Source organism: Ovis aries, chromosome 3, assembly GCF_016772045.2.
Source record: "Ovis aries strain OAR_USU_Benz2616 breed Rambouillet chromosome 3, ARS-UI_Ramb_v3.0, whole genome shotgun sequence".
Classification (NCBI taxonomy): Eukaryota; Metazoa; Chordata; class Mammalia; order Artiodactyla; family Bovidae; genus Ovis; species Ovis aries.
The window spans coordinates 86,706,465-86,718,086 of NC_056056.1; the positions used below are offsets into that span (position 1 = coordinate 86,706,465).

The window sequence follows — 11,622 nt, forward strand, 5'->3', positions numbered from 1 at the left end:
TATCATTCTGACTTTTTAATTCATTTTTTATTCCTCTCTCATCTAGAAATCACTGGAATCCTCCAAAATTTAATACCTTCAAAGTATTATTTACAAATAAAGTATCTTTTCAAAAAATATATTCTAAAAATCTAAGAGGCAGCATTAGACCCACTGATCAGAGACAATAAAAATGAAGACTATGGGATATTGCTCCCATATTATCCTCCGAAAGGGAATTCAGAGCAATATACATCTTTATTGATAACTGATAAAAGTTAATTCACTAATCAATTTTATACCAAGTCTATATTTTTTTTTCTAGATTTTTAAAGTGTTCTTTAGTTATAACCCTGAAACTGTATAAATTATAAAACATCTGACTGGGTCCTCAAAAGCGCCTCAGGAGAAAAATTAATTTTCCACCATTCTTGTCTAAATTTAGTTCAGAACAAAAGGTACTGATAGTCAAATTAAAGTCATTAGTGCAGTTCCTCCCTAATATCTCAGTATCATCTGTTTCATTTTCAAAAGAGGGAAGTCTTTATCTACCACATTTTGAGGGGGGGCAGCTTTCCTAAAATTCACGGTAATTTTCTTTTCCCCAAATTATAAAACTGAATCTCTTAAGTGAGATTTCTAACACAACCATTCTGTCAGCACTGCTGCTGTGTCAGCCAGCCATATGTAGGGAATCCAGCAACAGTTCCCGGCACATTCCAAAATACTGTCAATAAATTTCTCACTTGCCTCCACCCCCGCCTGACATGGGAGATGTTATTGTGAATTCTGTAAAACTTTTAAATGAATAGGTAGTTTTAAAATCACAACAGAATCTATGTATATTATTTCTGCAATCTATACTCCTGGAGCTAGAGATCACAATAGCAATATTGTGTTGTCTTTATTGCTTTTTAGAGGCCACAGCCAGAAACCTCAGGTCTAAAGTGAGCATATACATTTTGGGGATATATATTTGGCCTTCTGAGCAAATGCTGTGGGGAAGTGAAAAAGTGGCGATGGGTAAACATTACAGACATAGATTTTTTCAAATGAAGAACTGAAGATTTTACAAAGACCCAGTCAGTGCCCTGAACTTTTCTGGAAAATGCTTGAGAGATGAGGCCCAGGGGAGATCATTGAAATGAGTGGTATGTGCCTTGCTCTCCAACTGGGGCCTGAGAAGACACAGAGCTGGACCCATGTGTAAGCACACACCACAGAGCTAGGCTCGCCCAGCCACTGCTCTCCAGGGGTTGGATGGAGAAGTCAAGAAGATCCCAGTGCAGGTTCCAGCCTCATCTCTACAACGTGTATAACCATGGGCAAGTTAAACTGCATACTTCAGCCTTTTTAAATCTGTAGCACTGGGAGAATAATTGTCCCCAACAAGGTGGCACTGCCGTGTGAACTGAATGAGATTATCCAGGCAAAGTTTTCCATCAAGTGCCTGACAGAGCTGGAAAAAGCCCTGGATAAAAGTCTGCCATCATCAGCATTATTCCTCTCTCTGCCTAGAGCTTAGAAGGAACTAATGTTGTCTTTGGGTCTCCTCCACCTAAGTCCTTAAGGAAAGCAAGAGCTGTTTGGATGGAAGACAAGAGGCTAATGGGGCAACAGACAATGCATGTGGGCCCACCTTGAGAGGCAGAAGTCATATATTGGATAGACAGGAAAAGCCCACCAGCTGTGCTGCTGGGCCTTGCAGGTGTCATTTTGTCACTGCAGTGGAGTGCCAAGGGGTTTGCTGGAAGAGTTAGGCAAGTGGGCTACTCTCAGAGAGGCCAGCCTCTCCCCATTCCTTCCCAAGCTGCCCCTAAAAATGGGGCTACCTTGAAAAAATAGGCATTCAGAGCTGGGGTTTCAGGTTGCTGAAGAGGATAGACACTTAGGAGTCAGAAAGACATTCAGGTTTAGTCCCTCTTATGGCCTAATCTACCCTCCATAGCAGTGTCTTCCAAACTACAGTGCAAAAATCAGTGGGTCTTGAAATCAGATTAGTGGTTCATGACTAAAGTAAAAAGAAAACTAGTAAAATAAAATTAAAATCAAAGGAACTAAAGAGCCTCTTGATGAAGCAGAAAGAGGAGAGTGAAAAAGCTGGCTTAAAACTCAACATGAAAAAAACTAAGATCATGGCATCTGGTCCCATCACTTCATGGCAAATAGATGGGGAAACAATGGACACAGTGTCAGACTTTATTTTCTTGGGCTCCAAAATCACTGCAGATGGTGACCGCAGCCATGAAATTAAAAGATGCTTGCTCATTGGAAGAAAAGCTATGACCAACCTAGACAGCATATTAAAAAGCAGAGACATTACCAACAAAGGTCCGTTTAGTTAAAGCTATGGTTTTTCCAGTAGTCATGTACGGGTGTGACAGTTGGAGAATAAAGAAGGCTGAGCGCCAAAGAATTGATGCTTTTGAACTGTGGTGTTGGAGAAGACTCTTGAGAGTCCTTGGACTGCAAGGAGATCAAACCAGTTAATCCTAAAGGAAATCAATCCTGAATACTCATTAGAAGGACTGATGCTACAGATGAAGCTCCAATACTTTAGCCACCTGATGCAAAGAGCTGACTCATTAGAAAAGACCCTGATGCTGGGAAAGATTGAAAGCAGGAGGGGAAGCTCGACAGAGGACGAAGTGGTTGGATGGCAACACCAATTCAATGAACATGAGTTTGAGCAAGCTCCGGGAGATAGTAAAGAACAGGGAAGCCCGCCGTACTGCAGTCCATGGGGTCCCAAAGAGTCGGACACGACTTAGCTACTGAACCACATCAACAGATTGCACATAGTAGGAGTATTTTTTAAGAAACTTTTTTATTAGTTAACTCTATGTTTTTGTGTATAAAATGTAATATATATATATATATATATATATATTTGCCATGTGTCAGAGTCAGAAGCTTGAGAAGCACTGTACTAGAGAAAGTAGTTTATCACTGGTCTTAACTCTCCCTCCAGGTAAAATACAATTTCAAAAGGGGAATAAAGGCCTGTTAAGACGGTAACTCACTCTTGACCCAGAACTGTTAAGAAAGAAATATCCAAGTCTGTTGAGATTGGGTGTTTAAAGTTCAAGAAAACTTGGTTGGGTGCCTGAGGGTGTGTTATAGAAAAAATCAAGAGTTGGGTACTTAGTATCCTGTCTGATTTTGGCCCTCCCAGACGGAGAATTCATACATAAATTGATTTAGGTTAACATGCATCTCTTAATTCAGAATAGATATTTACTCTTAGTTGTCTGCTTTTCTAGGATGCTTATTTTAGTTAATAAGATGAGATGACAGATCTGAATATTAGACAATTCAGAATTTTGAGCATAGCATCATTTCTCATGGGAACGGAACGTGTTGGACAACCTTCAGATTAGTATGCTGTTTCTCACCTGGCGAGCAGCAAAGCTTCCAGGCGATCCAGGATATCGCTCTATCAGCAATGGTCGTAAGTCATTTTGCCACATTTGAGAAATACTGGTGCCTTCTGCAACTTGCCGAAGAGATGATACATTCAAAAGGGCTGGTTGGTGATAATTCTAAGAAATAAATAAACATTAATATTTACATCATTTCATAACATATTTAAGATTTATCCTGAAACATTTGCAATTGTAAAATATTTGCTTTGAACTTCAAAATAAAGGGGTAGCTCTTACATTGTAATATAGTAAATTAAACTGCTGCTACTACTGCTAAGTCACGTCAGTCGTGTCCGACTCTTCATGACCCCACGGATTGTAGCCAACCAGGCTCCTCCGTCCACGGGATTTTCCAGGCAAGAGTACTGGAGTGGGTTGCCATTGCCTTCTCCAAGTAAATTAAACTACCCAACTTTAAAATTGGCCCTTTAGATCTACAAGTTCAACTGTTTGGGCAGCTGGTTTTTAAAACAGAATTAAAATCATGCTTTGAACCTGAGAATTAATACTTAACACTTGTAGCTGTGTAACTTTTAATAATTTTGCTACAATTACTTTGTAAAACTATGGTTTACAAATAACAATTGTTGCTCTCCTAGTCTTAAGAAAACTCAATATTGCAAAAACTACAGCCAACAAAACAATACACTCTGTTAGCATAACTGTGCTATAAAAGCCAGTGTGATGTTATGGAATAAGCAGACTCTTGGGGTAAGAGGAGCTGGCTTCAAAGTTTCTGCTGCCATTTACAGGCTGTATGACCTTGGGCAGGTCACTTAAATTCTCATTTCCCTAAAATACTAATAAAGGAATTTGAGCTAAATCTGCATTGTCTAATATGGTAGCCAGGAGCCACATGTGCTATTAAGCTCTTGAAATGTAGAGAGTCAGGTGGAAGTGTGCTTTACATGTAATACACATATTGAATTTTGAAGACTTAGTATGAAAAAACACACAAAACAGCTCACTAAGAATTTTTATAGTGATTACATGTTGAAATGAAAAAATTTGATATATTGACTTAAATAGTGTTAAAATTAATTTAACCTATTGTCTTTTACTTTTTTAATAGAGCTACTAGAAAATTTTAAATTCCATATGTGCTTCGCATTATATATTTCTATTGAATAGCTCTAACCCGGATGATTGCTGCAATTCTTTTCAGTCAGAGACTGATGATTCTACCAGCCACTAAATAGTACACTTTTTGTCTTCAGTTAAAATTATTTTAATATTCCATTAACGCTCACACTCCTTGATACACTTATATATTAATTAAGTGAACCTTAATTTAAGCAGCTGAACAAGCATAACATTCAAATTTGTATTCTGGATACCACTTTACACATGCTGAGTTTTTTTATAATTCCAGTAATGATGAATCACTCATTCATTATATGTTCACCAGGCATTCAATGACAGAATGTGTTACTCCTCCCCATAGGGAAGTGAGTCGTTGATCTGATTTCTTCTCTGAGGGGAATGATGAAGGTAACACAAATTTTTTGGAAATCAAAACAGAGCTCATGGGAGCCCTCTCTATTTTATCACTTTTTCCAAAACCAGTATAAATTGATTATGTGCAGGTTATCACATGGGTGTTTTCACTCCATGAGAAACTGCGGAATTAGAGCATACTTATTATCTAGTTGGAGAAGGAAATGGCAACCCATTCTAGTACTCTTGCCTGAAAATCCCATGGACAGAGAAGCCTGGTAGACTACAGTCCAAGGGATCACAAAGAGTCAGACACGACTGAGCGACTTCACTTTATTGTCTAATGCTTATTATACTTCACTATGTCTCAGTGGCACTCTCAGCTATTATCACACAAAGATAGGGAGCTGTGGGTCCAGGCAGCCCCCTTCAACTTGGCCTCTCAACTCAACTCCTCACCATTTACTATCTATACCTCTGGCTAGATTACTTAACCTCATTATGACTTACCATCCTCATCTGTAAAAGGGAGGTAATAACACCTACTTCCCAGAGTAATTATAACTAAGTGAGCTAACTCACATAAACTACCTCAGTAAACATTTGGTAAGTATTATTAGTTCTATTACCGTCTGTCAGACACTGAAGAGGTATAGAATTCTGAGCTGAAAAGGTCACTTAGAGATGATTATAATCCAATCTCTTTGCTGTCAGTGGAAACTGAGTCAGAGAGGCTAGCCGATTTTCCCAAGGTTGTAGGAGAGTTATAGGTAAGTTCGAGAAAGGATCATGGTTGTGTCAATTCCCAATCCCATGCTCGTTCCACTCTGCCTCCCTGCATTATCTGTGACTTTCAGTGTACAACACTGTCTATTGATGCTGCTTCTGAACATCTTAAGGTTTGTGTTTATTTACTGGTCATACATTTAAAAATATATTTCCTTGCTAAATTTGTTGCTGCAGCCTTTAAAGTCCCTGGTACCTCAGATCTAAGTCTTCCTGTTAACTCTCAAACAGCACTTTGAGAAGAAAGAGGGAGCTAAAAGATAAAACCATAGAAATGTGAGAAGTGAAGAGATAGGAGGCAAGAAGTTGGAAAACTCACACGGTTAATTATTACTTAACATAGACAACAAGAGCCTCTGATCTCTCCTGCTGCCCCACAAGCCCCCGGGCAGGACCACTCAGACCAACTCACCATGCTTCAGTCTCCCTGGCACTCTTCAGCACCCAAGGCAGTGAGGCTTGGGCTTCTTGGGGCCTTTGCACTGTGGTGCCTTCTACCCTTGAAGGCTTTCCGCTTCCTCTTCACCTAGCTAACTCCTGCTCATTTCAGGTTGGGGTGTAGAGGCCTTGTGTGTCTATTTGTTTAATGTCTACTTTCATGCAAGATGCCAACTCCAGGAGGACAGGAACTATCTCTCTTATTTTCCATGCTCTCCCCAGAACCACACAACACCTGGCTCACATGGCACACTCAATAATTATTGGATGAACTAATCAAATACGGAATCAACAAGTGAACTGTCTTTCTAAAACTAGCTTCACTAAGACGGTATGTACATAATAATAAAGTAAAATGGGAAGTTTGCCATCATATATACAAAGTCAGTTGAATGAACAGAGATTATAGGGCCAGGAAAGACAAGCGGCTGCCTGCTACAGGGGGCCAGGAAGTGCTGTAGTTCAATGTTGGTAGACTTTGTTCTTTTTGAATTTCTGAGAGTCGATGCTTGTGATGTTTAGAGTTGAGAGTTGGCCTGGGAAAGTCACTGTGACAATCAAGAACTGTTGTGTCAAAGGCTGTCTGGCCAAGGACTCCTTTTCATTTACTGTTTATTACTCCATCCATCCCAGACCCTATCTGGTCACTGTGGTCCTTGACTCCATGTCCACAGTGCATGGAAATCAAGTTGATATTTAAATGGGCGATTTATATAAAGATTGCTGCCATGGCCTGTCTGCTTGCCCAACAGGGTGGAGTGTTGCTCCAGGACCCTTTGTTTTGGGCATGTAAGATCCTCTGTTCAATAAATCACTGATTGTCTCTGTCACCATCTCCAGGCTCTTTCTTTGGCCTCGAAACTGGGCAACTACAAGGTTCACAGGCCTGCAAGGTGCAGCCCAACAATTCATGAGCCAAACAGGAGCCCAAGGAAACTCCCATGAGCCCCAAGATGTTGGGAAATAAGGATTATGAGGAAGAAGAGAAATAAGTAAGTAAATAAGTAAATAGGCGATTTATGGAGGCTTAAAAAGAGTTCTTAAGAGATTTAAGGAAAAAACAGGAACAAAATAATCCTCTAGCATCACTACCTGTTACAGATACTGTGAATGAAACATGGTTGGCAAACAACACCAAACAATGCTTAATGGATAAGTAAAGGGTAAGCACATTAGACAAGCCTATCGGTGCTCCTGAATACAGAAACTTACTTGTGTTGATCCTCAGTCTCCTGCGCTCACCCATTAAATGAACATACTTCGGTAAAGAGCCCTCCCCCTCCCTGCCTCTCTGGGAGTAAAGATGCCCCTGTGAAATCACAGAGATTAAAAGCTAGAGAAGGGGAAACAGTCATAATCGGTTGATTGCCTAAGCCTTTCTATTCATTAAAGCCCTGAATGGAGAACCATTTGATTTTTCCAACCTAAACAGCATTTGTTTGATTTTTATGGAAGCTGACTCTCAGAACTCAATAAACATAAAAATCTACGTGCAGCTGAGAGGAAGCAGTAAGAGAAGAAACCTGGAAAGAAAGTGCAAATCAGGCATGAGGACAGTAAATGAATGAGGTAAAACTGTGTTGAGCTCAATGTTAAATGTCAACCCCAAACCACTCTAGGTTTATTTCAGTTAAAAGGCACATAGACAATTTTCCATTGGTATGGGCATTCTCAGAGGAATGAGTCTCTATTACAGCCCCTGCCTTGTCTTTCCATCCAGGCAGAAAGGACAATAAGTCTGCTTTGGGTGACAAGAATCTTTCAGCTGCAAAAGTGTGAACCAGGTCTCCAGCATCTCCTCTGGACTAATCACACGGTGCCCGGCCAAAGAGGGTTTTAATTACATAATTGGCAGAACTGGCCCGGCTTGCAGATGGATTTGAGGTCCCACACCATTGAATGAAAGGGAGACATTACAGAAGCACAGCCAAATCAATTCTAGTTTCCATCCAATATGAGCATCTCCCAGACAGTGCTCAGATTAACACCTATGTCTACTCCAAATTCAACCCATTTACAGAACTCCTTCTGGGTTAGATTCCACTGATATGACAAATGAAGTTGTAGAACAGTTGAGAAGTGAATATGATCAAGTCCTATCTTCTTTAATGCTAACAGCCCTCTATCTAAAAGCGAAGCAGTGCAGGTTTTAAAAACAACAATTTAGAGCCAAATCCCAGATCCTCACCTGCTAGCTATGACTAGGAAAAGCTCCCATATCTGCATAATGGATGTCATAGTACTTACCGGCCAGATTCGAGAAGCTCAAAAACAGCACATTTTCTTTCTCCTTCTACCACCAACATGCAGACCACCACTGGCCCCCTGCCCCTGCCAATGGAGTCTCCATTGCTGCTTTATGATTCACAAGAATCATGATGGGCAGAGGGATAGATGGCCAAGAATTTTAGAACCACAGAGGAGGGGAACCTAATGGGGTTTTAGAATATATGTGGCTCCAGCAGTGGAAAAATGTGAAATGCTGGTGAGAGCAGTAATTCTCCTCCAGAAAAATCCTAGAGGAGGACTCCTGGGTGAAGCCAATCTCCTGTACAAGGTTCCTCCATCCTTCATATGACTTAAAGTTTTCCTTTTTATTTTTGTTAATAACAAAGGGAAAATCTATCAGGTAAAATACATTGGGTCCCAGCTTTATGATAAAGAAAGTTTGGAAACCACCTAAACATCCAATAATAAAGGCATGGTTGATTTAAGGAAAGATGAGGACTCTCCAATTCGCCGCTGTAATGATGGTCAATGTTCCTCATCTGTAAATTGGGGATGAATATATCCCTCTCACTATGAGGGCACTGCAAGGTTCAAGTCAGATGCTTATATATAGAAGCCTGATACCCAGATGCCAATACCCCTAAATATATACCAGTGAGCCCACCTGTGAATCAAATAACTTATAATATGACTTCTATGGAAAAATTGTTTATAGGTTTCAAACAAATCGCAGTCTTCTAAACACAACCATAAACTAGGGTTGAGCTGTTTTTACATATTAGATCCCACTGGAAAAGACACGCCTTTATTTCAAACCAAAGAAAATGGATTTCAAAATCAATACTTCCTTTACCACACCTCACCTTTTGGCAGACCAGTGTGCCAAGGGCAAACCCCACATGATTAAAATAGCTGAATATCACGCAGAGCAGGAAGGCATAAACTTTAGTACGGATTAATTCATTTCCCAGGCTGCAAACTGTACTCGACACCTGGTAGACCTTATTAAAGCCTTAGAGAGTGAGGGGGTGGGGGACCAGAAATCAGGCATTGTGGTGGCTGACTTTGTCATTTGCATCATTTGCTTGTACCCCTTGAAAGGAAACAAATAGAACAGCAATTAGAAGCTTCTTAAATATGAAAGAGATTCGGGCTTCATTTCTCAAAAGCTAGAGTCTCATTAGTTTAAGACACTGAAAGAATCCAGCATCTTCTCTCACCCACAAATACCTTCTGCCTGTAAATGATCCCTCAGATCAGCTCCTTTTGTCCCCACCTCACTTATTCCCATCCATTTCCACAGATCATAAAGACACATTTGGTGTGGCTCCACATTCTGGTAGTTAATGTCCCTTCCCAATTTCTGGCAGGAAGGAGAAGATGGAAGTCTGTAACCCTATGTTCATCAATGGACATTCAGTTCAGTTCAGTTCAGTCTCTCAGTCGTGTCCGACTCTTTGTGGCCCCATGAATCGCAGCACGCCAGGCCTCCTTGTCCATCACCAACTCCCGGAGTTCACTCAGACTCACATCCATCGAGTCAGTGATGCCATCCAGCCATCTCATCCTCTGTCATCCCCTTCTCCTCCTGCCCCCAACCCCTCCCAGCATCACAGTCTTTTCCAATGAGTCAACTCTTCGCATGAAGTGGCCAAAGTACTGGAGTTTCAGCTTTAGCATCATTCCTTCCAAAAGAAATCCCAGGGCTGATCTCCTTCAGAATGGACTGGTTGGATCAATAGACATTAGTCCTATTGAATTCTCATGGGAAGCTTTTCCTATAATGAAGTTATGTGTGAATCAGTTGCCCTCATCCTCCCCAGGTTCCCTGTGGCTAGTGATGTCCTTATGTAAGTGCAGCACCCTTGTGGTCCTTGAATGGTGAAGCTATAAGTATCACCCAGAGAGCTGAAGGGGGCTATTGATATCCATAGCCTGTGCAGGCCAGGACCCACAGGTAACCCTGGAGAGGGCCTGTGCATTCTCCCTGAGCCTTGTAAGTCAGTACTGGCAGACCACAAGCATTTAAGAGATCTTTCAACAATGCTTGCTGTCAAAGGTCATATCCCTTTACTTTGCTACTTTTCTTAGTATCTTTGAAAGTATACCATTTTACTCCAATATCAATAACCTTTGCTTAAGTCCCTAGCAGTTTTAGGAATTCAAAACTGTTACACAAGAAATGGAAATAACTGTGGACCTATTTACTTCACACAGAGGGAACTTGCAAATCCCTTTTATCCTAAGTTCCTTACATGAAATCTCCACCTACAATTTTATACATTTCTTTAACAATTGTATTTTACTATCTTTTAACGAAAAAAGAAATACATTTTAAAGTATAGTGGGTCTCCAAGTAATCTCCTCCTTTCGGCGCTGATGTGCTTAAAAATCTGAAACAGACCCACACACACGTCCGTGCCTGGAAACTTCAACACCGGGAGGGCGTCCCGGGATACGGCTGCGCGGCGAGGGAGCGGTGGCACACCCCCAGGCACGCCCCGCACCTAGGCCGCCTGGAGCGCCGAGACCCAGCCCCCGCGTCTCCCGAGCGGGCGGATGCGCGGTCCTGCGCCCTCACCTCCCCGCTCCGCCGCCGCAGGCAAGTCACACTTCGTGTGCCTATCAGTACCAGCATCAGACCGCAGCCGAGCTGAGCTCGGTGACATCACCCAGCTCCCGAGGCAGCTCCAAAGCCTCCCGGCGGCCAGCGAGGCACCCTGGCGAGCACGCAGAGCCCCAACTCCTCTGGGCGCAGGGTTGGGGGACCTCGGCTCTGCCCGCTTCCGATCCTGCCCAGGTGGGGGTCGCGGGACTGAGTCCCCGCACGCGCTCGAGCCGCCCAGATACAATCGCGCAGCAGCAGCCCCTCACCTTCTCCTGGGTCCAGCCTACCGCGCCCCGACGGACCCCCCGGACTGCCAGGGGTAGGACGGCCACCAGCAGCAGCAGGTGGAGGGTGTCCACGACGCGCGGGTCCCTGCCGCCTGCCATCTCTCCTGGGCTGTCTGGGTGCCGGTTCCCGGAGCCGCCGGCGGTCACGAGCCCGGGAACGCGCGTCCTTCGCCTTCCCCCTTCTCCACCCTTGGGTCGACTGCGCCCGCCTCCCCATCGTCTCCGGGTCGCCTCCCCGCCACTCTGCGCAGGCCAAAGCCGCAGCTCTCCACCCACCACCCCCACCTTAGCAACCCGGGGACTGAGCTGTCCTAGCAGGCACGAGCTTCCGAATCCATGGGGACACACTGCCGCTTCCTTGGAAGAAGGGAAGGAGAGAAGAGACATGGGAGAAGCATCTGTACAATCTCCACTGCTGTGACGGGGAAGGAAA

General features: G+C 42.9%; 1 protein-coding gene across 1 annotated transcript in view; it reads right to left on the minus strand.

The window, feature by feature from the left end:
- Positions 1-11,288, minus strand: part of QPCT (glutaminyl-peptide cyclotransferase) — a 29,607-nt gene extending 18,319 nt beyond the window's left edge. The window contains 2 exon segments of the mRNA NM_001166178.1: positions 3,375-3,521; positions 11,169-11,288. Coding sequence (NP_001159650.1) covers positions 3,375-3,521; positions 11,169-11,288 — 267 coding nt within the window.
- Between the last annotated feature and the right edge of the window lie 334 nt (positions 11,289-11,622).